This window comes from Pochonia chlamydosporia, chromosome 4 (assembly GCF_001653235.2).
Source record: "Pochonia chlamydosporia 170 chromosome 4, whole genome shotgun sequence".
Classification (NCBI taxonomy): Eukaryota; Fungi; Ascomycota; class Sordariomycetes; order Hypocreales; family Clavicipitaceae; genus Pochonia; species Pochonia chlamydosporia.
In genome coordinates this window covers 1,763,124-1,789,325 of record NC_035793.1, presented here as the reverse complement: position 1 = coordinate 1,789,325, position 26,202 = coordinate 1,763,124, and the positions used below count along the sequence as shown (strand labels likewise).

Genomic DNA, 26,202 nt, shown 5'->3' with positions numbered 1-26,202 from the left:
TGGTTTACGCTAGGGCTGTTTCCTTGGTCTTCGGCATGTGTCACGATACTAGCTCGAAAGGCTTGATAGCTGTTGTGGGGACAGGAGGGTTAATGAGACGACATGTCAATGCTCTCAAGGCACATATGCACCTAGACGGATGGAATGTTACCTCATGAACAAACACATCGTGGAAACTCGTCGAAACTCAGCTATCTTGATTCCCCCGCTCTGGTGTCAGGGACCAGAGGGTGTCAAGGTGTCGATTGCTCAAGGTTTGATGATCACCACCATCTAGCTGCATTGTTACGTCACTGGCGCTGGGGTTGTCTGGCACACACGCCCCGGTAAAGCGGTATTCGGGGTCCACCCTCTTGAACCGCTATCGAGATGTCTCGAGGATGTGATGCAATGAGCACCGAGTTTATTCACGGACTGGCCTCCGGACCTGCAGAACCACTAACGTTGGCAGATACAGGTGGTAAAGACGTGCCGTGATCGTCGGAGGACCCTCGTTTGTAAGAAACCCTTCAAAATTTGCGCCCAAGAAAGACAACACTATGCGCCCGGAGGTGGTTGTCCTTTTGTTATTGTCGTTTTTCTCGACCACATTGTGTAGGTGAGATGAGAAAACACTGTCACCTGCGTTTGACAGCACTGGTGGAATTGAGTGGCCTGAGTGCCCGGATGGCGACCATCCGTGGCTGTCGACGCGGTCGAGAACGTCTGCAGTTTGGCCAGGGTGCGTGCCTGTTGGTGATGAGGGAGTGTGCGCCAGCCCATTTCCAGAATCACCTTCTGCCAGGATGGCTGAGATGACGATTTCTGACCTCAAACGCTGCCTGCATTACACTCAAATTTTGCAAAAATGTCGTGCGGCTTCCTCACCCGGTTGCGTTCTTGACCACAGCCAGCCTTGTTCATCACAAATCTCAACTCTAGGCGCAAAGCCGCACGCATCGACCTTTTTGTGAATCATCTCTGCCCTTGCCAAGTGATGACCCAGACCCCTCAAACCCAGCAAATATGACACCTGGAACCACCAATGGGTGGAAGAGGAGCCTTCATTGGACTTGCGGTGGCCTGTCTTGGTCAATTTGGTGGGGAAGGCTGTGGGTGTTGAAAGTTTCGTGATGGCTGCTTACGACCGATGACACTCCCAATCTGAGATGATGGTGTCCCCTGGGGCCGACCAGGTGGTTTATGTGGTGGGCTGTTGGCTGTGGCAAACTCGTGGCTGTTGCATTTTCTTGAAGGCTTGTCTCTCTGGGATCCTGTAACCCCTGCCTGTTCTTCAGTTGAGCAGGCAAATCATAATGAGTCTGGTGGTGTTGAAGGCCCTCCAGTGTGTTCATTGTGGTGGGTGTCGCATGTAAACTGAAGCTTGGTGAGTGGAATGCCCGTATCTCAGGTCGTTGGTGGGCAGCCATGGCTCTGGTAAGTTGCGTACCTAAGTCAGCGAGAGCGCCTGTCAGTGCGACGGCCTGAATTGATGGATAATAAAATTAGAAGCTAAGGGCATACGTCTCAACGATGGCAAGATAGATGCATGATGAAGTTTTGAAAATTATTCACAGCGTAGGCCCGTCATGGTATCGTTGCGGTGGCAATGGAGAATGCCTTCATTTGAGGAAAGAGCCATGGGCCGTTGATTACAGCAAACCAAGACACATGGTGCATAAACTCTCGACTTCGCCCAGCGACAACTAGTGGTTTTACACTCGAGATTCGAGATCTCACATTTACAAGGCCATCATTTATACCAAATGGCCTTCATCCGACTCGGATCTGTGGTGTAACTGGATCAGCGAGAAGCGAGTATATCAAGGACTCGGCAGTCTAACGCCACACCATCGGGTCCATCAACAAACACACTCACCAAGACCCTGAAGTTTTTTGTGGGACCCGATCTCTCATGATCCTTCCAATACCCTGCAGTCGTGGAAATCGGTGCAATAAGCGTCAAATCTGAGCTTCGCAGCCCGCTGGTTTCTCACAGTGCACTGTGCAACACTGGACCAAGCGCCCGTGGGTGGCTGCCCTGTTCTCACCTTGTGGTTCTTTGCGCACCAGACCAGACCAGACCAGACCAGACCAGACCAGACTATTTGTCGGCGATGGCGATGGCAATGGCCTTTCTTCCCTCTTCCGTTTCTTGTTCCTTGCTGATCCGCCACCTCGCATCCGTCCTATCTAGTTGAATGCCCTATTTTGGCCCTATCTTTGCCCTTCCTCGGCCTCATCCTGACCCAAGACAAGTTTACCTTCTTCTCCACCACACCTGCAGTGTTGCCACCCGCCTGTCCGTCTAGAATACTTACTTGGATGCTCACGCCAAAGTTGCACAAAACACCAAACTACCTACTCACCATCTAACGAACTGAGCATTTTCTTCCTCCATATACTCACCATATCTTTTCTTTCTTGCCGCGAATTCGTATCTCTTCGAGTTGTACCCCTACTGCTTGGTCGAGCCTTCTTCTCCCCGATCTAGCCGCCCATTTTCTCGAACTTGCTGCTCTGGACACCACCGTAGCTTTACCGGTTCCAGTGATCAGTTGCCTACGACCTCATCCGCGAACTGTGGAAGGGGGCTGCTTTAACCTCATCGCACCAGACTGAATGGTATCGCCATCAACTAAGCCTACCCATCTCAACGCTACAACCACGGACTAGTCCGACTGTTCAACAATTTCTAGCACGCGTTTGGTCCTCGCCCCTTCGACGACGGCAACCAGACCTCAGGTCGACTTACCGAGGCATCAGTGCTTCATCAGAACTTTCACACTCCCGTCTTTGCGACTAGGTCATTGACATTTCGGAATTGTAAAGAGGTGAGTTCAATCAGTGGCCGAAACGACACTTGTGTTGTTTGGACAATGCAGAGCCCTCCGCTGTCCTCTGCTTTCACAATCATCTGCGCTGTAACGCCCCAGCGGCGACGCGAACAACTTTGCTGACGAGGACTACTGAAGTTTGGACATTCGGCACCATTGAATCTGCCGCTCCGGTTTGACAGGTCATACCAAGTCAACCAGAGTCGAGCGACGATCGTCTTAACGATCAAGAAATTGTTCCTGAATCGTCGGGGAGAACAGCTACTACTTCTTAGCAGCATTCAATTTGGTAGGTGAGCCATTGACGAAATCCGTTCCGCACCACACAGAGTATGCTGCGACTGTGGCATGTCGATCGATCGATCACCTCGGTCGCATTGGCCTCTGGCCTCAGAGGAGCTCAGTGCTGGAACACGAATGATGCCCCCCAATGAGCCTTCCAGCCCTCAGCTGGTTGTGTGCTTCACTCACCCACCACCATCACTACCATCCCTGGGTCCAGTCTTGAAGTCAACTAACGAGGCAATATATGCAGTTAACCCGAAATACGTACTTATACAGTAGGGATCAGCCCTCCTACGTCACACTGGGTCCCTTCGTTTTAAACACAACATCATCAGCACCTTTTGAGGGCAACAGCCCAGCCAACCTGAGCCAGATCAATTTGGATCTTGACGACAATGCTCAACCTTCCCACCTGCGAAACCAACTTCGATCATTAGTTCTGCTCATGTATCGACGATGTCATTGCAAGAGCGAGTATCCCAAGGCACAGAACCACCGCCGTCAACCGGCCCAAAGGGCCATCCTCTACCTCGTCGCACATCGCCAGGGAATTCGATAACCTTGAAACACCATCGACTCGCCCGCGATGCTTCTCTCAGAGCGAGTCCCGGCTCTTCGCCGGCGGCGAACGCAAGCAACGACACAAGTTCCCCACGACGCAATTCTTCCGGGGAAAGTCACGAAACTGGCCAAAGCGACCCGAAACACTGGTTTGATCAATCAAACCAGAACCCAACCGCAACTTTCGACAACAACATCATGGATGGTAGGTAGTTTTGAACAGGATATGGGGGGCATGTGGAATGTCACTAACCTTTGCCACGCAGTTGATCCCCCGTTTTTCCAGAAAGAGTCAGATTCGTCAAATGAAGACAAACCTTACCAGTTCCAAAACCCACCTCCTCCGCGCCTTCCGACCGGCCAGAGCAGTAGCGCGGATGATTACCGTAGCGTAATCGATGATCTGACTGTGGAAATTCAAAAATTGAAGGAAGAACTCAAACGATATAAGCAAAAGGGACCCGAAATGCTAAGGAAGGACAAACTTTTCGAGATCAAATATCACGGGCTTCCCAAGCGCAAAAGGCGAGAACTGGAAACTACACTACGAGATTTCGCCGCTAGCTTTGACGATTCCCCAGATGTATCATCATCCCAGCGAAAGAAGTCCTCGAGACACGCCACTCGAGACCACATGTATTCGGCTTCTGGGTCTGCCTCAAAGCATGCCTCCTCCTCGTCCGGTTCCAATGCTAGACCAGTCGACTCTGCCTATGCGTCTATGTCTAGCGGTGCAAATTCTTCTGGAGTTTCGCTTGGACGCCCGAACATGAGTTCACGAGTTCGATCCGACCAAAAGGTGGAAAATTACCTGCGCGATATCCCTGAAGGTTTATATCCACGGCACATGATTCTGACGGACCGGGACCGAAAGAAATTAGTAGTCAGGCGCCTCGAGCAATTATTTACTGGCAAAATAGGCGGTCGGCATGCTCGACAGGCGAAAAAATCCCAAATAGACGTTCCCGGCACTGGACTGGGAGACAGTGAAACTCATCCGCCTGCAGCTAAAGATCAGCCCGCTCCCACCAAAACCGCTGTTACTGACTCTGCAACCCTGGTTCCAGAGCCATCAAGAGAAGCCAAAATCTTACTACCAGACCAACAGTCCGGCCAGTCTTGCAAGAAGAGTCGATCACGAGATAATGGGTCGGCTTCTAACTCCAATGGCGACCAGACGGAGTCTGGTGGAAACGGTAACAGCAGTGGCTCCGGAACGAACACCTCGCCAACGCAACCACCAGTCTCTGATCAGCGACCTACTCGCGTAAAGGACTTGGACCCAGATCGGGCTCAAGTTCCTTCGGAGAACATGGAGTATATTCGACACCTGGGCTTGGTTCCACCTGAACTCATTACGGAATCGAATCAAGACAACTTGGATGTCCAACCAGACGCTGAGGGCTGGGTGTACCTGAATCTGTTGTGCAACCTGGCACAGCTGCACATCATTAATGTTACCCCAAGCTTTGTGCGATCTGCGGTGAACGAGATTAGCACAAAGTTTCAGCTCTCTCCCGACGGCCGCAAAATTCGATGGCGCGGCGGGCACGAAGGCACTAGATTTTCCAGCGATAGTTCGAATGAGGGTTCTCACAAGAATGCGAATAGTGAAGATTCAGACTCTGGGCAGCGCAAAAGGCAAAAGACTGGCAACTCGACAGGAGACGACGTTCGATCGGGTGGAAGCTCCAAAAGTCGCTCCAAGTTTGGCCCCCAGGTTTCCACGTCATCGGACAGCTTTCACTATAAGCCGCTTTTTGTTCGCAATGGCTCTCCCAATGGGGAAGAGTCCTTAGACGAGACTCTGTCTTCCTTTGGACCCATTGATGACAGCAATATAGATGATTCCCGGTGGGGGCTGAGTGGCTCTGGGACGTCTAATCGCCGGAAGAGACGTCATGACGGTGCCATCATATACTACAGCGGCGCACCATTCTGTACTGATCTCTCCGGGGATCCGGGTGACACGTCTCCTGCAACATATATGCTCTCAAGCGGCCAGGATCGACAAGATAGTCACTCTCGTTGCCCCCAACCCACGTTACAACGGTCTGCGTCCGGGTCATCTCTGGGGTATCGGCCATTGAGTGAGATGTATAGCCATGACTCAGGGTTGAAGATGGACGTCGACGGCAGTGACAGTGTGCCGGACCTTACAACTGACTCGGATTGTGAGTCCAGCATCCCCGAAGCCGCATTTCCATGTCCATGGCCGTCTAGACAACAGTACATTGAGGTGCATACGCTGGAGCCTTGCGGACTCGGCGGTGTGATGCCGGATGACCACTTCATGGTGGTTGTCACGACGAAACGGCCCGTCAAGGACGCGGCAGTATCAGGACCAAAACTTGCATTGCGTCGAAAATCTGATGAGGCTACCGAGTTTATCGTTGGTCGCCTAGCAAGCATGTCAACCTCATCGCCTGTCCCACTCGGGACAAGTCAGCAGAGCTCTTATCCCCTCGAAATCGACTACATGTCCGGCAGGATCAAGCGTCTCGCGCCAGTACCGCTGCCTCCGCCAGTAATCTTCCTCCCACCCTTTAGTACGGACACTTCAAGCCTGGGAGACAGCGAGTTTGGCTCTGAAGATGATGACGGCGCCCTAGAATCGTCTGAAGAGCTGATGAGCCGAGCCGTTAACCCACACCAGTCAGACGGCTACCCGGACGGTGTGGACTTGAGTAGCGGTGATGAAGACGGTGAAGAGCCGGAATCAGATGACATTGCTCACCAGATGTATGATCAGATGGACACTGAAGATCGGCCAGACTTCACCCGGTCCATGAAGCGCCCATCCGTTAGCAGCGCGGAGGCTGCACCGGGAAGCGTGCGGCGCCGCAGCAAAAGTGCAAGCGCTGATCCAATGCTGCGAACTGGCGGCAGTTCAGCTGCAACCGCTGGGGGAGTGGAAAGCGGTTACAGCAGCGATGAGGAAAGTTAACTTTGGCAACCCTTCCTCTACATATTCATGAAAGCGTGGTTGTGAAACGACAACACGCAATTTACGACGTATCGACTCCTTAATCTCTATGGGATATAGAGACTCTTGGAATTTTTTGGGCTTTTTTGGTTGAAAAGCAGAGACAGTATACCCCATTTTTTCTTAATGACAGTTTCACAGCGGGCGAAGCTTTTGCCACCCAACATATGGGAGATTGTTACAGGATTTTGTTTCAGCGACATCTGGCGGCGAAAACGTCTAGAAAGACGACGCCAATTTGCATAAGGCGAGGTGTTATGATATTTTTTGTATATTTAGTGTTTTGGGACATTGTTCGTGTCGTATGGTTTAAAATACCGCCTGATGAACAGGTTTTTAGGCTCGAGTTGAGTAGTGAGAGCTGTGTGCAATCGATGTGCAAAGCGAATTGCTTCTTAGTGGCAAATCAATAGACACTTTGGCTTTCCGAATTTATGCAATATGGTAAAAAGATGAGATAAAAGGGTAAGCGTGATAGGTTGATGTGAAGGTAGCTTCGTGCCGTGGAAATAGACATTGCTTGGATTGTCAGGTGGTGCAATGCTAAGAAGGTTGGCCCAAGCCCTGGTCTCAACATTCAGCATTTGTTGACACAAAGGATGCATGGATAAGTTCCAGGTGAATAATACCTAGTAGGTACCTAGATACGGAGTACATAACGTGTCTGTTGAAGTCTGGTTGGTTTGAAGCCTTTAAGTACCTTACTTCAAGTAAGTATCGTGTTGGACAGTTGCGATCAGTGGCTACATGTCGTCTCTGACCCGGGTTAACCAATCAGATTCGCTCCTCAGGGAGCAGCGCTGGTTGTTTGGCCGCAGTGCCAGCTCGCCGCCATGTGGGGCGGATGCCTCCATGTCATTCATTGCACATCGACTCCGCGTCACCCTCGCCCATCCAAGTCCAAGTCCAAGTCCATGTCCACATCACAAGCTTGACCTCCATGTGTGCTTGGAGCTAGGCAGCTAGAGGCTGGAGCATTGACTTTTGCTTGCTGGACCCTACTTTTGCCTTTACTTATTAGCCAACAACTCAAGACGACCAGGGTCAACAGCAAACACCAGACATTTGCATTTTGTATTTTTTTTTTGGGACGAAAAGCGACTCGAGTGGTCCCTGCTTGCCCATAATTTTGTTTTCGTTGGGGCTTACTGTAGGATACTAATCCAGATATTTATTTATATTACTTGCTCTGCCCGAGACGCTCCGAGACGTTCCGAGCCACCTTTGCTCAGCATAGCCTTCACGATGTGGTTGCTACTGTTGAAGTTGGTGGCTCTCGCCACTGTGACTAGCGCAGCACGACACGCGACGAACAGCGTTCAGGGTGTAAATGAGGTCAGGAATGTGGCAATCATTGGTATGTTTTTCCCTTGTGCGATTTTTGTTGATGAATTTTCAACTCTGCGACCAGTGTCGAGATGCAATTCCATTGGGACACTCAGGTTCCGATGAACCCTGCGAATCTGGGGGTGGGTTCAGGGTCTGGAAGTGGACTGGGATCAAGGAACGGAACGAAACTGGAGGGTCAATTTACAAACAAGCAGTCACTGACATGGTGAATTCTTAGGAGCTGGGGCTGCAGGTTCTTCAGCAGCATATTACTTGCAAAAATACGCGGAGGAGGAGGGTCTAACTGTCAACATCACAGTTTTCGAAAAGACGGACCACATTGGTGGACGTACCATCACTGTGAATGCCTTGGACGACCCCAAGGAACGTGTGGAACTCGGAGCATCCATCTTCATCAAAGACAATCACATTCTGTACAATGCCACGCGCAATTTCAACCTGTCGCTGACGGAGCTGTCAAAGCCTGAGGCTGGCGACTACACGGCTATTTGGGATGGGGAGACCATCGTCTTTGAGTCGTATGCAGGCACTTCCTGGTGGTGGGATACTACCAAACTATTTCTGAGGTATGGCTTGGCACCTTATAGGGCTGTACAGTTGGTGAAGAGTGCTGTTGGGACATTTCTTCGCCTTTACGAGGCACCGTATTTCCCATTTCGATCCTTGACGCAGAGGGCTTTTGAGCTGGGGCTGTTGCGCTTGACTGGTGTTACTGGTGAGCAATACCTGAAGGAGAATAATGTAAGCTCTCAATCGGCATTCTACATGACTTGAATGAATGCTGGGCTGACGTCCTGGTAGGTTAATGAAGATTTTGTGCGCGAGCTCATGCAGTCGGCTACGCGGGTCAACTATGCCTCGAATATGGCTTACATTCACGCTTTGGAAGCATTGGTAGGACCTTCTACTTAAGCTTTTCCTGTTTTATGGAAACATAATGCTGACGGTGCTCAAGGTTTCGTTTTCTACTGAGGGCGCAGTAGCCGTCGCTGGAGGTAATTGGCAAATTTTTCAGAGCTTGCTTCAAAATAGTCAGGCATCCTACCATCCAAACACCTCTGTCACTGGTATTGCGTTCCAAAAGGGTACCAACAAGCCTGGATCAGTGCCCAAGTATGTGATATCCACGAAACAGACGAACTCGAAATCAAAAGCCTCCAAGTTGTCAACGTCTTTTGACAGCGTCATTATTGCGTCCCCATGGCAGTTTAGCGATATTGAGACTACAAACGAGGTTATCAAGCACCGTATTGATACTATCCCTTACATGAAGCTTCACGTCACGCTTTTCACCTCGCCGTTCCGACTGCAACCAAGCTTCTTCGGCCTGGAGCCAGGAAAGGTGGCCCCCAGCAACGTGTACACGACTCTCGGAAGGGATGAAGTACCACATGAGGCTGGTGACGGAGTCGGCCGTACAGGCTTCTATTCCGTCAGCACTCTCCGCACGGTGACCAATCCCAAGACGCAAAAGAAGGAGTTTCTCTACAAGATCTTCTCTGCCGAAGCAGTCACGGCAAGCTTCCTGTCCGACCTCCTAGGCACACCTATCCCTTCATCTTTTACGTCCAACGAGTCGATGAGTGAAGTTGAGCCAATCTCGTGGTATTATCCTCATTGGTTTTACTCATACCCAATCGAATCACCGCGAGTCACGTTCCAGGATCCCATCCTCGGCAGGGGTCTATACTACACCTCTGGCGTGGAAAGCTTCATCTCAACCATGGAGACTAGTGCTCTCATGGGAATGAATGTGGCGCGTCTTATTGCAGATGACTTTGCCGGCATAAAGAGGAACGGAAGAGGAGCTCGGGTGGGTCAGCCGGATCCTGGAGCCAGAATGCCGAGGGAAGACTTTTGGGACAGTATGGACAGCGAGATGGGAGTCAGTATGAACTTTTTGGGTGCAGACGAACTTTAGAAGAGCTAGGATACCCTTATTGTCTTTTTTATTAACGTTTACTCCGTAGTACGGGGATATTGGGGAGGGCGGATGAGGGGACTGGACAAAGGCACGGAATGGTGAATGATGCCAATAGAAGGGAGTGGCAGAAAAAGAGTTATACTCGGTAGTTGTATAGCACGGGGGCGGATATTCAATCATTTGATATGTTGATTACAGTGGGAGGTCAGAAGTATTCGAACAAGGAAAGGTATCGCATACCGCGTTGTGTGCCGAGGCATATTGAGCTGTGTTAGTGTATACTTGGATATGTTCAAATACCTTTGACCACAGGCTGTATACGGAGTACGGTATCGTGCATATTGCTTCCTTCATCTACACCGTTGTACTTTGAGACACTTATTGCATTGGTCCGAGTCATCAGCCAGCCACCTGGGATTCACTGAGGAGCTACACTCCGTGTAGCGGATTTGACTTTCCAGACGTGAGACCTCGGCCCGGACACTTCTTCTCAAGTTTTTATACTGGGCGCCTTTTATTGTCTTCGCATTGGCTATACTTTTCTCAGACTTTGTGCTGATTCCTCAAATACCCTACAATCGACATGGCTGTCCTGTATGACGTCCTGTTTTAAGTATGCGGTCCCTAACATCCGCTGGACCCTGGGATACTCTGTATCATCTGCCGAGACAAGGCAACGCCGCATTCGCCCTAGCAGCTAACACAAGAAAACAGCAAGACAATATTGAACAAAAAGGGTACTTGATTGACACAGTGGGGATCAGCGTACCCTTGCGAGAGGAACAGGTGACAAGCCACACCTGCTGGTGCTCATTACCTGGGTATGTACGGAGTAAGTTACGGAGCAGTCTTGGGATCATTTGACAACATCTCCACTACTACGGACTTTCTCTGTTAATTGTCCGTCTGGCTAGCTCTCCTTTCACTGTCAGTGACAAGATGTCGGTCTGCTAGTAAGTTGGGTCTCAGACACTGTCTTATGAGACGATAGCACATGGTAGGTCTTGTAAATTGAAGTGTATATAATCCCGTCTTTGCCAAACCTTTGCAATATGAGGACCGTAATTCCAACTGTTACTTTCACACTCTACTATCTTTCACCGCCTGCAATACATTTCTTCACCAAACAGAACCTACTTACCACAATGAAGTCCACGATTATTCTCTCCATCCTGCTTGGCTTCGGTCTCGCAATGCCGACTGCAGAGAAAAGGAAAGACTGCGGCACCTTGACCTGCAAGGAGAGAAACGAGGTCATAAACCAGCTGAATTCTTCTATGAAGGAGGCATACGAGACTGGCTCGAAATCCAAAGACGCTGATGACAGATTAGCGAAACAGTTTTCCCTCTCCGCGTTTAGGGCCGTATTGGCGACGAATTATGATTGCGCCAAGGAAGTTACTGAGAATGGGAAGCCGTGTCAAGATGTTCCTAAGCCTGTTGAGGTTGCGGATATTTGTAAGAAGGACAGCAAGGGACAGTTTGATTGCAAGGTGTAGAGAGGGTCATGGGCCGAGAATAATACTGATTCGGGGTGCTGAGATGAAAATGTATGTACTGCTCTGAAACGGGAGAAGTTAAAAATGCAAAGAACAATGCATGTGTTTATCTAAATGCAGTGTGGTCTCAAAATAACATCAGACCATGGTTGCCGTCGCAAACATGCACAGGTAATACGTTTGTTGGGAACAATATGTCTAAGTGATGGGTGCCAAGAGTGTCTGGTGTTGGTAAAACTGCTCGATGCTCATTGGCGTCGAGAGACTTCAGCGACAGTCGATCAATAACAATGATTTGTGTTCGGAGTCAGCCTTATGAGTGGCACGAACCAGACTCTTCTCATGTGAGCGTGTGTGGTGGCGAATTTGTCGACAGTGACGCCACTAATTTCCAAGATGTGCTAGTGTGAGAGGACATGGGTTACAATTCTGTCAACGGGATTAATTTGACGGTGTTGGTGTTTGTTATTAGTTTAGTGTTTGGTTAGCGGTGCGATGAGACGCGTCGTGTTTAGTTGCGTTTATTTCTTGGGTTGTGCTTGATTCTGCCTGTACAGAACATGTCCCTGGTTATTTGACACGAGGGAACCAGACTGGCAATGACCTTGATTGACATCGGGAACATTGAACATTGAAACCAGCTCTACAGTTGACTGGAGAGTACCAGACTTCACGCTGGGCATCAACATTGGCCAATTTTGAAGTTTTGGTGGGCCACGGTCAAAGGCAGCACATATTGAGCACCAGGCAGGCAAGCAGGCAGGACCAGACGCCACACTGGTTTGGTCAATGCGATGACGCAGTGCAGGCCATGTGCTGTGGTGGCACTGACATCAGTTCGCCCTTGACATCTGGACGCTGTGGACAGAGCCATGGAAACATTGAAACATTCTGGTGGAGGCAGACACCACACACCACACACCACCAGTGACCTGATGATTTGACGCCACCACTTCATCCCGCCTTGACCGTCACAGCTTGTCTCTTGCATCATCGCGTTTGCTTCATTGTGAACCACATCTCCTGTCCACTACGTTGGCCGCGCAGGCGAAGTATTCTTCTGTCTCCCTCATCTTGTCCATTAATTCTTCGTTCCTTACATTCTTTGTCCTCCGACTTCCTTCCGCTTACTACGAGCTGCCTCAATCCTCCGCCGCGCCGCCAGCTGTTGACACCTGGAGGAGGGGTCTGGTCTGGTTTACTCGCTTTTTTCGTTTGTGCAGCTTGGACGAGAACAGGATAGCACGAGCGACGAATAAATAAGGACAGCATGTTTATGCTACGGAATGGTGAGTGCTTCTCTCTTGTTGTTTTTTCATGAGAAAGAGCAAGGTGTTGGTTTCAATCTTTTTTTTTTTTTTTTTTTTTTTGGGCCAAAGTTTTGTCAACATATGCTTTGCCCCTCGCCAACATTGTCTCGGTTCCCTTGTGTAACCTGTTCCCCTCAATATTCCCCTCTTTCCCAAGTTGCCTGATTGTAGCCTCTTTCCCCCCGCCTTGGAAGACTTCAGGGAAACACACGAATGGCTACAAGATTTGCATTTTTTTTTTTTGGATAACCCGGTATCGCATATGCTCCATCCAAACCCTTTTTTTATTTCGTTGTCAAGGGTACCCAGTATCCATTATTGCAATCCACACCCATAGGACCACAAGCTAACACAGCTCCTTCTACCCCACAGTCGGGAAGTACATCTTCGGCTCCAGCGCCCAAGAAGCACTTATAGAGTTGCCTCAGGGCCAGCTGTACCTCGTCCGGCCGCTCTCGCCCAAGGGCTATTCCGAACTTATTTTCAAGGATTCCGCCATTCGTATTCGTCGAACCAACCAAGATTTCCACTACCAACTCGTTGTCCAACGTGTGTTTGAGGAAGGCGAGGCCGAACTCATTGCGGACGAGGAAGGCGAAGACGCTGAAATTGATGCTCTTGCCACCGAACGCGACGAGAAGACATTCTTATTAGACGAGGCCCTTCGATTCCGCGTCGAAATAAGAGAGAGTGGCGAAACTGTCTTTGCTTGGAGAGACTTGAGCGGTGACAACGGCGATCTCTACGAATTTGTCTGCGATAGTCAAGTCTCAACCTCCCAAGTTGAACAGTTTGTTCAAGTTGCTAAGCAGTGCCAATACGAACGCAAATACCGCAAGCCATTTACTACCGCATCCGACGAGGATTATCAGCAGTTTGAGTTCCACGACGAAAACCCCATCCCACCCGCCAGCCCGCTTCACAGTCCTGTACTTGCACGCTCGATTGAGTCGATCGACGACATGTACGCCAAGAACACAGTTGCCAACACCGGTGCCAAGAGAGGGCCTGCGGCTGCTGCGAAGGAGCCGGAGCCAGAGCCAGAAGCAAAAGGGAGCGGTCCTTCAAACGCACCAGTACCTGATTCTGCACCAGAACCACTAGAGATCTATGCTGCACTCCCAGCTGAGTTGCACCTTTTCGACCCTCAGCCGGGCCACTTTGTGCTCATAGATGATTCCGTCGTTGCGACCGTCTCAGAGGTTGGCCAATGGCAATACTGGCTGCAAATTGAGAACCAAGAAAAGTCTTGGGTTGGTGCCTCAGTTGTACCCGAGTTCAATCCGGTATTCGATTTTGAATATCTCTCCTTCGTTTTCAATCATTTCAGTAAAGACGGCACAGCCAGATCCTGGCTTCTTCGATTCAAGGACCAGCCTACGCTGGAAAAGTTCCAAGAAGCGGTCATGCAGGCTATTTGGGAGAGACTCAACGAAACCAAATGGGCCAAGGCGCAGGAAAAGGAACGTGAATACGTGCTCGACGCCTTTGGTGATCTAAACATGGAGGATGCTCCACCTCTGGAAGAAGAGGAGGAGCAGGAGGAGGAAGAGCATGACGAAGAGGAAGATGCTGGTGTCCGAAGCGACGACTACGACTCCGAAGAGGACGAGGAGGCAGCCGCAGAAAAGGCCAGCGGAGATATCAACTCACAATTGGCTGTTGGCTACAAGCACGACCGCTCTTTTGTCGTTCGCGGGTCCAAGATTGGTGTCTTTTCTCATACGGCCGACAACAGGCTCAAGTTCAACACCAATATTTCCAAGGTTACCACTCCTGGTGGTAAACTCATGAGCCCCAAGAAGGTCATGTTGCACAGTGAAGATCGCGATCTTATCATGCAGAATGGTGTTGATCCCAACAAACTGTATCGCATGGATATCGAGTACGGCAAGGTCGTTGACGAGTGGAACGTCCACGATGACATCCCCGTCGTCACATTTGCTCCAGAGAACAAGTTCGCACAGATGACTGGGGAGCAGACGTTCCTCGGTGTCTCCAACAATGCGCTGTACCGCATCGACCCTCGTTTGACTGGTAATAAGCTGGTGGACACTGATATGAAGCAGTATGCCTCCAAGAACGACTTCTCAGCTTTGGCTACAACTGAGAAGGGATACATCGCTGTTGCCAGCAACAAGGGAGATATTCGTTTGTTTGACCGCCTAGGAATTCGGGCCAAGACACAACTCCCTGCTCTAGGTGACCCTATCGTCGGAATGGACGTGTCTGCTGATGGTCGCTGGATTTTGGGTACAACTAAGAACTACATTTTGCTGGTTGATGCCCAACAAAAGGGTGGAAAGAACGATGGCAAGCTTGGCTTTGAGAAAGGCTTCGCGGCCGACTCCAAGCCTCGTCCTCGCCGTCTAGCTCTGACACCAGAGCACGTTGCCCAGGTGTACCATGAAACTGGAAAGCCTGTGTCGTTTACCCCAGCCAAGTTCAACGCCGGAGAGGGCGCTGAGGAGACGAGCATCATTACAGCCACGGGACCATACATTGTTGAGTGGAATCTCAAGAAGCTTCTCCGCGGTGTCAAGGCTCCGTACAAGATCAAGCGTTACCAGGATGAAGTAAAGGCCGACGACTTCAAGTTTGGATCTGACAAGAACGTCATTGTCGCGCTGCCCAATGAAGTCAACATGGTCGCGAAGCAGAGTCTGCGCAAGGCGACGCGCGAGAGTATCATGGGTGACCTGCGATTGAGCGGTGGTCGACGCAGTTCAGGACGCATCGGTAATAACCAGAGCGGGAGATACAAGTTGGGAAGAGACGATATTGTGAATTCGCCATATTAAGTAATATATGGGGGGTTCAAGGCTGTGGACTGCTGGGATGTGCGCTTTATTTATTAACTCTCGTCGGGGTGCACAGTGCGGTTGAATTCCCCAATGTCTATTTATGAAGTAATGCGTTTTTTGATACCACACACTGCAGATTTGCAGTATTCTTACACATGTTGGGCCGTTATCATGTACTGTGACATGATTTGCCTCACGTCACGGAACTGAAATGACGGTCATTAATCCTAGGTAGTTAGATAGCAACATAATACCGTTCACAAATCAAGACCCATTGTGTGTTTTTATAAAATAATGTGATGCTATTCCGTAACTCCATTCGCTACATTGTACTAAGTCATTCCTCTTTTTCGCCAGTCCAAAATTCCAATCATCTTTTATAAAATTATGAGTTTAGTCTAAACACGCCAGCATGGAAAGTACCTCTCAAGAACAAGACAAGGCATGATGATAGCTCTATGGATTGTTCTGAGTAGGAGAAACAGCCTCATCTTCCTCTTCCCCTGGTCCGACAACCGCACCCGACACGTTTCGCAAAGTCTTGGGCTGGACATTATTCGAGTCAAGGCGAGTCATTTCAGAGACGAAGCTGGTGCCCCACCAGGCACTGGTGTATTTGAAGACATAGCGCTCTAATTTCTTATAATTGGCGGCTCTTTGCTCGGGGCTCATTGTGACGGCGTCGTGGATGGCATTGGCTAGTTCCTCTGTATTCCAGGGATTGACAATGAGACTCCCGTTGAGGGATTGCGCGGCACCAGTGAATTCAGAGAGGATCATGACGCCGTGTCGTTCTTGCTGCGTGGCAATGTATTCGTAGGAGACGAGGTTCATGCCATCGCGGGTAGACGAGACGAGACACACGTCTGATACGGCGTAGAGGGCGGTCAATTCGTCAAAGGAGACGGACTGGTGGAGGAAGTGGATGGGCATGAATTCAATGGTGCCGAATTTACCGTTGATACGGCCCACGAGTTCGTTGACGACGGCGCGGAGGTTTTGATACTCTTCAACGTCTTGGCGCGAGGGGACGGCGACTTGCACAAGGACGATTTTACCAATCCACTCGGGGTGTTCTGTGAGAAAGACCTCGAGGGCGTGTAGTTTCTGAGGCACGCCCTTGATGTAATCTAGTCTGTCGACGCCGACAATCAGCTTTACGCCTTCGAATTTGCGGTTCAGCGTAGCGATACGTTCCTGCACGGACGGCTTCTTCAGTCCTTCTACAAACTTTTCAGGGTCGATGCCAATGGGGAATGCGCCAATAGTGACGAAGCGTCCGTTCCAGTCTACGCCGTTGGGAGTGGTGTGCGTGCCCAAGATGCGAGAGCAGCTGCTCAGAAAGTGGCGCGCATAGTCGTAGGTGTGGAAGCCGATGAGGTCGCAGTCCAGGAGGCCGCGGAGCAAGGGCTCGCGGACGGGGAGGATGCGGTAGATTTCGCTGCTGGGGAAGGGCGTATGCAAGAAGAAGCCAATCTTTACTTTTTTGCCAGTCTTTGCGATTTCTTCGCGAAGCATTTGCGGGAGGAGCATGAGGTGGTAGTCGTGGACCCAGATGAGGTCACCGTCCTGGACGTCCTTGATGACGGTCTGGGCGAAGAGGTGGTTTACTTGTTGGTATGCTGCCCATGCGGATTCGTCAAAGGTGATTTCGCCGGGGTGGTAGTGGAAAAGAGGCCATAGGATGGAGTCTTTCGAAGAAACAAAGTTAGTTGATGTTATTCTCGTGTATAGCAGGTGTGCTTTGGGGGAGAGCTATACTTGAAAAGCCATTGTAGTGTCTGTCGGCAACTTCGTCGTCAATGAATACTGGGTGTGCGCCGTATTCATCCTTGAGGCGCTGTTTCATGCCCTCGACTTCATTGTCAGGAACCTCGAGACCTGGCCATCCGTACCACTGGAAGCTGGTGGTTTTGCTGAGGCCACTAAGACCAGTGACCAGACCGCCGGAGGACATGGAGAATGTGTAGCTGCCATCATCGGAGCGCTTGATGGTGATGGGGAGACGATTTGAGAGGAGGAGAAGTCGGCCGTGGATTTCTGGCGCTTGGCCATCTGCGATGGTGGCTTCGGCCGTCATTCTTGCCTGTGTTGCTTGGACGTTGACAGCAGGTAGCTAGCTGGTGCAGCTGTGTAAGTGAAACTAATGTACGCTGGGGTACGACCGCTCGTAGCTGGGGACTTTGTAGTCTGCACCAAAATAGATAGTAGCAGCTGACGAGGTGTGATGTTTTGTTTGTTGAAAGAGGAGGAAGAGCAGAGGTTGAAAGCTCTGGAAATTCGCCGCTGATTGTCAGATTTGCGACAGACACATCAAAGTGGCAGTTGAAGTAGCTTAGATGGATGGAGCTGGCAGGGAAGGAGGGGTCGAGGTCAAGAGGTCAAGAGGTCAAGAGGTCACTGTTGTCGCTAGTGGCGGCGCCCAACCAAGAAAAGCTTGAGCCCAGTTTTTTTTTTCCTCTCTTACTTTATCAGGTCTCTGTCTGATTGAGGAGCTTCGACCAGCACCTTGCATGTAGTGTCAAGCAGGGAATATTTGCTCCTTTGGCGGGGTGAGGCGGCTAGAGGGAAGCAACGTGGGGTCGATATGATTGCGAGGTAACAAAGACCATGGATGAGGGATGACTGAGTTGGACAAAGACGTCGGGTAGGAATGGCACTTTGACAAATGCAGAAGCATGCATAATTATTCGGCTGGGGTTTAAGCTGCGTCGTTGAAAAGAAAACTTGATTCGCAAGTATCCATATGGTTTTGTATTATATGACAGATTCTGAAAGTGCATGCAGGTCTCTTCTAAAGTTCGGAGGAAATCCTCCTGCTTTGGTCCGTATAACGTCAAGTACGTACTCTTGATGTAATCGAGGCTGTGGGACTGCCTGTCAAGCAGGGACTTGACCATTGAGCTTGAGGCGACCAGGGTTCAATGTTGGGAACGAATTACCTTAACCATCAATCGCCTGTGATTTCATGCCGATCCAAAACATGGTTGAAACTTGCGTCCTTGTATGCCGGTCGTGCTGTAGTGTCAATGTGCGATGAAACTCAAGATTCCTCGCAGCTTGTCGGGAAGCGTCTTTCCTTTCTGTCAAACGTCCACCAACATCTCACCATGCATGTACTCTGCCTGTATAATTCCCAAAATGTGACAGAGAGCGCGATTTAACACTTGGGCTCCAACACTCAGCGTCGTAATGCACTCAATCAAACGGGGACATGGCTCATCTGTACATCTGTACCATGTTGCTCGCATTCTCGGATACCATTTGACCTACCGTTTATGCACATGGGCAGCAGGCTCCCTCCATCCGTGCATTGCCGCGCAAGTCCAGTTCCTTTGTCCGTTTGCGTAAAAAAAAAATGAAATGCAATATTTCCATTTAACATTTGATGCGGAGATCTCCATTGCAGCATCTGTTGTTTTGCACAGTCGTGCGTTAGGTTTGTGTCAAGTACTATTTCACCGAGTTGCCCAGATACCTAGGTATGGAAGGAACAGGCTATGCCATACAAGATTCCTCAGACCAGACCTTACCAGACAGACATGGTATCCAAATCTTTGACGTTTTTCCTCTAGCGTCTACAGTGGGCGGTCAAAAGTATTTGAACAACTTTGAAGGGAAAGGTATCAGAAAATTCCATGCCGCGTTGTGTGCTGAGGAATATTGAGCTATGTCGATGTATACCCAGTACCTATATGTGGTCAAATACTTTTTACCACAGACCGTAGTCATAGCATACATAAGCCTTGTTTTTCTATCACATAATTGCTCGTAATGCTGCAATCACATGTTTACAGAGACACAGACTGGATTGACGGTGTATCTCGACCTAGATTTTGGTTTTCAATGCTGGTTTTGTATTCAGTTGCCACAAGACCACTGCGCCTACAGCCACAGCACACATGCAGCGGACAGCCCCCCAGACGCCCCAGCAGCCACTTAACTCTTATCGATAAGGCTCCCAATGCTCCATGCCCGAATTTTTGATCGTCTTCACCTTGCAAGCGGCATCACCGTCGCAATAATCAGATCAACCTCCGTCGGCAGTCAACGCGCTGCCATCATGGAGACTCCCCAGGATTTCAAGTCCCTTCAAGAGGGTATTCAAAAATCCCTAGTCTCGACAGTCAAATCCGTCAATCGCATCGCCGCCGAGGATCTAGGCTTCCAGCGAACGGTAAACCCCGATGTCGCAGAACAACTTGACGACAAGTCCGCTCGAGTCCTAGAACTCTCTACGCGCCTATTGCAGTCGGCGGCCAAAGCGTGCGGAGTCAAAGCGCCGAGACTCGAAGATGCAGAGGACATTGATATGAGCTGGCAGTCCATTGTAGACGTGGTGGACTCTGTCCTGGAGAAGGCAGACACTGCTCTGGATGAATACACTGGCTTGGTCAAGCGAAAAGAGCCTCCTAGCACGGATGCCGTAAGTCACATCCTCAGTTTATCGTACCGGGTTCCCATGCCACATACTGACATGCTCCCTCCAGGGCTCCAAATCAAAACGAGCCAAGTCAACCGGCAAGGTCATCCGAAATGCCAATGTTACGAAGCCCCAGACCAAGTTCGAACTTAAACCAGACAACTTTCCTACTGGGCCGTGGAAGCCGATTCTCTCCAAAAAGCCGCATGCGACCGTTTCATTAGAAAAGAGCCTTGTCACAGCCCCAGCCGAAGATGGCACAGCCCAGTGCGTACGAACCAAAAAGTTGTGCACTCTAGTCACACCACTAACATTGCCACAGATATAGGCATCCTTACGAAAAGGAAATCACGAGCATGAAGTATCCAGAGCGAGCGTTCCAGAAGCACGACCCTGTACCCTCCCAACCAGCCGACTCGACCAAGGCTACATGGGTAGATACATATGAAGGGGTCCTTAAGATGTTGGAAGAACTCAAGAAGGCAAAGGAAATTGCCGTCGACTTGGAACACCACGATTTCCGCACATACACAGGCCTTGTTTGCTTGATGCAAGTGAGCACTCGGGAAAGAGACTGGATTGTGGACACCCTGCAGCCCTGGCGACACAAGCTCGAGGTTCTCAACGAAGTGTTTGCGGATCCCAGTATCATCAAGGTAAGGATTGACCGCAATGTGATGATTTTCTTAACCGCAAACCCAAACCTATTAACTCTTGTTTAGGTCTTCCATGGTGCTTACATGGACATGGTTTGGCTGCAACGAGACCTGGGTCTTTATATCAATGGCCTATTCGATACTTTCTTTGCTTGTGAACTTCTCAATTACCCTGGCAGAAGTTTGGCTTTTTTGCTTTCCAAATTTGTCAACTTTGATGCCGATAAACAATACCAGTTGGCTGACTGGAGAATACGGTAAGTTGGGCTTATAGCCAGAACAAGAGAGACTGTTTACTAAACCAAATTAGACCCATTCCCCAAGAAATGTTGTTTTATGCTCGATCAGACACGCACTATCTGCTTTACATCTATGACAATGTACGTAATGAACTAGTCGACGCTTCGGATAGAAGCGATCCGGAAAAAGACTACATCAGTCTGGCATTACAACGATCTAGAGATCTAGCGCTCTCGCGACATGAGCATCCAGGCTACAACGAGACCACAGGCGAGGGATCCAGAGGCTGGTACAATTACGTTTTCAAGAATTCCCACCTGGCCTTGAATGGGGAACAGTTTGCTGTATTCAAAGCATTATGGAAATGGAGAGACGAAACCGCAAGGCAAGAAGACGAAAGCCCCAACTTTGTATTGGGCTCAACCCATGTCACTGAGATTGCGCGCGTCAACCCCCCCGATGTCAAGGCTTTGCATAGTCTCTTACCTCTCGCTGCACCGCTTGCAAGAATCCGACTGAATGACATTTGGGCGCGGGTTCAAGCGGCCAAGGCCGAAGGTGGACCAAGCTTGATGCAGTTCTTCACGACTCTTGCACCCGAATCAATAATCAAGGGAAGACTGCCAAAGCTTGCCCGAGAACGGGTGGAACTACCAATCCTGGAAGGGCCCGAAGTTTCCGTAGCGACAATGCCTCAGTCAAGACTCTTCGGTGGAATGCCCATAAGTTCACGGTGGGAACAACCAAAGGCGTCATCTTCACATCTGGAGGGCAATATACCTTTCCCCTGGCAACGATTTGTTGAAGACTCAGCCATCGTTGATGGAGCGCAGGAGGAAGAAGTTGCCGAGCAGGTCGTAGAAGAAGTTCCCTCAACAACGCAAACACCGAAAGCCAAGTCTGAGGCAGATGATGCAGATGAAGAATTCACACTGAAGAGAGGAAGAAAACGGAAGCCCGAGTCGGAGCCAGATCAAGAGGATGAAACTTCATCCAGTGGATCAGATTCAGACTCAGACTCAGAAGCAGATCAAGAGCCAGAAGCCGCAGTCGAAGAGGACATCCCCATCGCCGACGCCAACGGCGTCATAACTATAGAGGATAACCCACCGAAAAAGAACAAGAAACAACGCCAACTGGAGCGCCGCCAGAAACAAAAGCAAAAGCAACAACAAAAGCAAGAAGACGTCGAACTCGCCAAGAAGCGAGAAACTAAGCTAGCCAGAAAAGCTAAGAAGCAACAGAAGCGACAACAAGTTCAGGAAGAGCATACGAAGAAGTACAAGGCTGTGCCGTTTGATTACAGCACAGCTGCGTCGGTTATGCATGCGAATCGCGGACAGGCTGCACAGGGTGGACCGAGAGAACAGAAGAAGGTGTTTGATCCGTATTCGAAGACGGGCGATGATGAGATCAAGGGGGCGAGGAAGATGCCGCCTGTTAGGGGGGAGAGGAGCGCTACTTTTAGGAAGTGATATATGTAGCGTTTGGGGTTTGAATAAGAATTAAGATATTCTGATAAGTTCATATGTATTTGTGATAATGCCTTGTTGTGACCAATGCGGATTCGTACCTCTCAATATCTAGCTTTGAGGAACCAAGTCTGCAGAGTGTGTTCTCAGTGAGTTATACCCACAGCCAGCGGCGAATCTAAGACTTTCTGGGATATCACTTTGAGGTTCACCCCCTATGTTCTTGCCCTAAGAAGCAGGTGTTATTTGTAGATTAGAGTCAGTATTCCACGTCGATAAACATGAATCAAGTATGCAAAAGTTGAGACTCATTGTCAGCTACGCCGCTTACAACTTGCAAGGTGGCCGTGTGTGAGCGAGTAACTAAAGACAAAGAAACAAAACCCTATACATCCGCATGGTATTGTGGTCCAAAATTGCCCTCTCTTACAACAATAAATCCCAAGCTGGTCAACCAGTTGCTACGAGGGCCGGAAATGAGTGGCAGCTAGCGAAAGCCCTTGATGCAGGTCGCTCATTCCGTTATCAATCATACGATTGTTGGCGGCCTGTCAGAGTGGGATTGCAGGCACCGTATTTTCCAACTCTGCAGCTTCTTCTCCCTTCTTCTCCTATCTTACTCGAATATCGCCACCAACACGATTGCCAACAACGTTGCTCCCGGCAAACGCTTTTTGATGAGGTCAGCAATTCAACAGTTTGGAAGCATACCCCAGATTTATCGTTGCCCCTAACGCCAGCCACTGCCGCTATCCTGCCCCTGTACCTGACGGATTTGGGGTACTTGCAGGTCATGTGATGCCGTTGTGAGGGGAAAGTGAGGGGACGCGTCTCGTGGAAGACAACAGCCTAATTTCCCGGATCACATCTGCTCCGACCGTCAATTCTCCTTCTTCACAGTCCAATTGACTTGTGCAATGCCATGAAAGTGCATTTTGCCTCGTTACGCCGACTCGAAATGAGTAAAGTCGGGCGTGGATCTCCTCACGATGTAGTCCATCTACTTCTCCACTTTGAAACATGAGCCGGTGAGTTGGATATGATTCTGTGCACTGAAAGCCTCCTGGTATACTAATTTGACTAGCAGTAGTGGCAATTGAAACAGGCTATGCTTCTCAAAGCAACTTTGGGCGGCCTATGGAAAGTTGTGATCGGTTTGACTATTACGCAAGTTCATACGAGCTGGCTGCTGCTTCATCCACACGGGCGACGGATGCTTCGGACAACAATCACCAACCAACTGCTCAAATGCAGTTCGTGTCTGGCGTACCCAGCAGCTGGCTCATTCTGTTTTACGCCAGCTCAATCAACTCGCCATCTTAGCCTTTTGTGCGAACCAAACCTATCACTTCGTCACGGCGCATGTCTTTTTACGCACCACTGGTTGATACCACCTTAGGACACGATGGGCAAGTGGCATGGTGGTATGTTCTCATCATGGCCCTGTCGATCAAGCATTCTGCTGCCTGCGGATTGTCCTTGGATATGGAATTGCCCTGGTCCACAGCTGCCACAACTCAAAATATGCATGGAACCTGAGCCATGGTTAACCACGACGCGAGTCAACGAGCTTTCTTGCCATGATGAATTGCTTCATTCAGAAGGGCCACAAATTTCGAGGGCTTTAGAATCAGTCGATAGTGATCTGCACGCTCCAGAGTACCTCCACCATTGTTTAAGTGTGCGAAATAGCTGCCACGAATGCAGCATATTCGTCGGCGCACCGGAGTACAATTCATGATAACCAGGACTTCCACGGCCGGGACCTGGGCCTTGGCTTGATATATGTGATTCGTCACTACGATCCTAGAACACACCATGAACTATTGCACTCTGCAGGTCCACTCATGCTGCTCTATCACCAGGCCTGCGACTGCTTACTGGTGAAGTCAAACCCAAGAGAAGCGGGTATAGAAATTGGCACAGTGTGGACAGGGAACAAATGGCACCACCTTTCCACAGGGTTGCTGTCACATCTTTCGGTCATGTGTGTGTTCTGGCGACGGCTATTCGAGGTGCGCTGATTTATTGTCGACTATGCCCCAGATTGACCCTCGGCAACAGCCCTTGGACCTATGGGGAACATATTGCGTGCCCGGCTAAGGGCACCACAAGAAACCGAACAAACACACAGTTTCACCGGGTGCCGTGAACTATGGCAGAAATTAGATCACGTCACTTCTAATACCAAATCAGTACGGTAACAATATTGCCATTGGGTTGCACTATCAGTATGGTCACCAGTTAAGAAATATTTCAAGAAATGTTAAATATATTGTTTAACAAAAAGGAAAAAGTGTCTTCATTCGTCGAAGAATTGAGATAAATGAGGCTTTTTTTTATTTTACAAGTCGATTCCTGGGAGGAATATGCTGGATAATTATCCCAGCTCTATCACAAAGACGGCATCCCTTTGTTTTGACGCCGCTCCCAATTCTATGCCCTCTATAATGCAATCCCCTCCTTTTTTGTCTATCATATCGGTTGGCAGCTCATGCTCATATAGCTGACCACCCATACACTCTGCATGAAGTCATACAAAGCTCACCCCCTGATATTACAGTTCCATCATACGGCAGGAACCTCCTCACATCAATGAGAAGAAATTTAAGTCTAATTATTCCGGTTAGTATCGAGTTGTTCCATTTGTGGATACGGAAATATTGTCGGTCATGACGTACGAACTTGGCCATAAGGGCAACCATGAGATCGAAAAGACCAATGGCTTCGACGAAAGCGAATCCCAAAATGGCATAGGAGAAAAGCTGGCCACGGAGAGCAGGGTTGCGGGCAACACCGTTCAGGAGGGCGGCGAAGACGAGACCGATACCGATACCAGCACCAGTCAGACCAATGGCGGCAGAGCCCATACCCAAGTTCTTGGAGACCTCAACCATGGCCTGGGCGATCTCAGAAGAGTAGGCGCGGCGCTGAACCTGGAAGGCATTTCGTGAAGTGGCCTGCAGGAGGGTGGTGGCCTGCTGGCGCTTGAGGGTCTGGAGAGGGCTGGCAGAGCCTTTACGACATCGTTAGCCAGCTGGTTCGACAATTGACTCCTTGGGAGCTCGATATTGCTCGGTTTCTTAGAGCCAGTTGGGTCCAGAAAAGTTTTCCTCCCTCGGATGATGCTTACCAGTGATGGTGCGCTTGGAAGCAGCGGCAACGGGGGCTCGGATGGCAGGGCGAGCAGCCTTGGTGGCCATCTGGGTAGCCAGACGGGAAGCAAAGACACGGGAGGCCATTGTGATTGTGGTTGTGAGGGGAGAGTGGTGTTTGAGGGTGGGAAGTTGACTTGTGAGGTTGAAAGCAAAGGTTAGGAAGATCGAGAGAGAGCAGAGCTGAGGGAAGAAAAGGGAAGAGAGGAAAAGGTTGGAGCTGGGAAAGCGAGCAGAAAAAGGTTCCACCTGGGGGCAATGGGGCAAAGGGGGTTCGAGAGTGAGCCGGGGCAACTGTGAGAATGAGGCAGCTTCGGAGATGCTGGAATATGAGGCAGCGAGATTTTCACAGCAAACAGCAACCGTCAATGGGTGCGAATCTCGACGGAGAATGGAGGCTTTACACGGGTTGGTAGCCTCTCGGGGGAAGTCGGGTGGGTACACCAGAAGAAATGATGACGGGGGTGTACGAAAGATGGATGAGCAAGATGGAGTTTCATGGCCTGAGGTGTTTGTTGCTGTTTACGCACTTACATTGGTGGGCCATGAATCATGAGCAGTTGGGTTGTGGTTTTGGGGGCGCCAGAGCTTTGATCCAATTCGCAAACGTCGAATTCAACGGAATGACCCTATTCATCGACGCCAACGCAACGACGAGAATATTTATTTTATTATTATATACACGTTTACAAAGATACGAATTGCAAGTCGATGAAGTCAC

At 49.9% G+C, this 26,202-nt stretch overlaps 10 protein-coding genes across 10 annotated transcripts; 6 read left to right on the top strand and 4 right to left on the bottom strand.

Moving 5' to 3' along the window:
* Positions 1 to 3,164: 3,164 nt before the first annotated feature.
* Positions 3,165 to 3,380, top strand: VFPPC_17863 (hypothetical protein; the record flags this gene model as incomplete). Its single annotated transcript, XM_022429538.1, has 1 exon — positions 3,165 to 3,380. One exon carries the CDS (start codon positions 3,165 to 3,167, stop codon positions 3,378 to 3,380), a length of 216 nt encoding a protein of 71 aa, XP_022285408.1.
* Positions 3,381 to 3,557: 177 nt separating this feature from the next.
* On the top strand, positions 3,558 to 6,609 carry VFPPC_07971 (frequency clock protein; the record flags this gene model as incomplete). The annotated part of the gene is made up of 2 exons (XM_018286751.1): positions 3,558 to 3,867; positions 3,929 to 6,609. 2 exons carry the CDS (start codon positions 3,558 to 3,560, stop codon positions 6,607 to 6,609), a joined length of 2,991 nt encoding a protein of 996 aa, XP_018143501.1.
* Positions 6,610 to 7,893: 1,284 nt separating this feature from the next.
* Positions 7,894 to 9,919, top strand: VFPPC_07970 (prenylcysteine oxidase; the record flags this gene model as incomplete). The annotated part of the gene is made up of 4 exons (XM_018286750.1): positions 7,894 to 8,005; positions 8,216 to 8,739; positions 8,800 to 8,892; positions 8,954 to 9,919. 4 exons carry the CDS (start codon positions 7,894 to 7,896, stop codon positions 9,917 to 9,919), a joined length of 1,695 nt encoding a protein of 564 aa, XP_018143500.1.
* A 1,148-nt stretch (positions 9,920 to 11,067) lies between these two features.
* On the top strand, positions 11,068 to 15,532 carry VFPPC_07968 (vacuolar import and degradation protein 27; the record flags this gene model as incomplete). The annotated part of the gene is made up of 2 exons (XM_018286749.1): positions 11,068 to 11,380; positions 13,104 to 15,532. 2 exons carry the CDS (start codon positions 11,068 to 11,070, stop codon positions 15,530 to 15,532), a joined length of 2,742 nt encoding a protein of 913 aa, XP_018143499.1.
* A 459-nt stretch (positions 15,533 to 15,991) lies between these two features.
* On the bottom strand, positions 15,992 to 17,615 carry VFPPC_07967 (alpha,alpha-trehalose-phosphate synthase 1; the record flags this gene model as incomplete). Its single annotated transcript, XM_018286748.1, has 2 exons — positions 15,992 to 17,226; positions 17,297 to 17,615. The coding sequence occupies 2 exons, from the start codon at positions 17,613 to 17,615 to the stop codon at positions 15,992 to 15,994; spliced, it is 1,554 nt and encodes a 517-aa protein (XP_018143498.1).
* Positions 17,616 to 18,056: 441 nt separating this feature from the next.
* VFPPC_16024 (hypothetical protein) lies at positions 18,057 to 18,215 on the bottom strand (the record flags this gene model as incomplete). The annotated part of the gene is made up of 1 exon (XM_018293777.1): positions 18,057 to 18,215. The coding sequence occupies one exon, from the start codon at positions 18,213 to 18,215 to the stop codon at positions 18,057 to 18,059; it is 159 nt and encodes a 52-aa protein (XP_018143497.1).
* Positions 18,216 to 19,598: 1,383 nt separating this feature from the next.
* On the top strand, positions 19,599 to 22,329 carry VFPPC_07966 (3'-5' exonuclease domain-containing protein; the record flags this gene model as incomplete). The annotated part of the gene is made up of 5 exons (XM_018286747.1): positions 19,599 to 19,961; positions 20,026 to 20,225; positions 20,281 to 20,614; positions 20,681 to 20,871; positions 20,925 to 22,329. The coding sequence occupies 5 exons, from the start codon at positions 19,599 to 19,601 to the stop codon at positions 22,327 to 22,329; spliced, it is 2,493 nt and encodes an 830-aa protein (XP_018143496.1).
* A 788-nt stretch (positions 22,330 to 23,117) lies between these two features.
* Positions 23,118 to 23,348, bottom strand: VFPPC_16023 (hypothetical protein; the record flags this gene model as incomplete). The annotated part of the gene is made up of 1 exon (XM_018293776.1): positions 23,118 to 23,348. The coding sequence occupies one exon, from the start codon at positions 23,346 to 23,348 to the stop codon at positions 23,118 to 23,120; it is 231 nt and encodes a 76-aa protein (XP_018143495.1).
* Positions 23,349 to 23,731: 383 nt separating this feature from the next.
* Positions 23,732 to 24,067, top strand: VFPPC_17864 (hypothetical protein; the record flags this gene model as incomplete). The annotated part of the gene is made up of 1 exon (XM_022429539.1): positions 23,732 to 24,067. One exon carries the CDS (start codon positions 23,732 to 23,734, stop codon positions 24,065 to 24,067), a length of 336 nt encoding a protein of 111 aa, XP_022285407.1.
* Positions 24,068 to 24,933: 866 nt separating this feature from the next.
* VFPPC_16022 (ATPase, F0 complex, subunit C, DCCD-binding site) lies at positions 24,934 to 25,568 on the bottom strand (the record flags this gene model as incomplete). The annotated part of the gene is made up of 3 exons (XM_018293775.1): positions 24,934 to 24,939; positions 25,008 to 25,342; positions 25,460 to 25,568. 3 exons carry the CDS (start codon positions 25,566 to 25,568, stop codon positions 24,934 to 24,936), a joined length of 450 nt encoding a protein of 149 aa, XP_018143494.1.
* Positions 25,569 to 26,202: the final 634 nt, after the last annotated feature.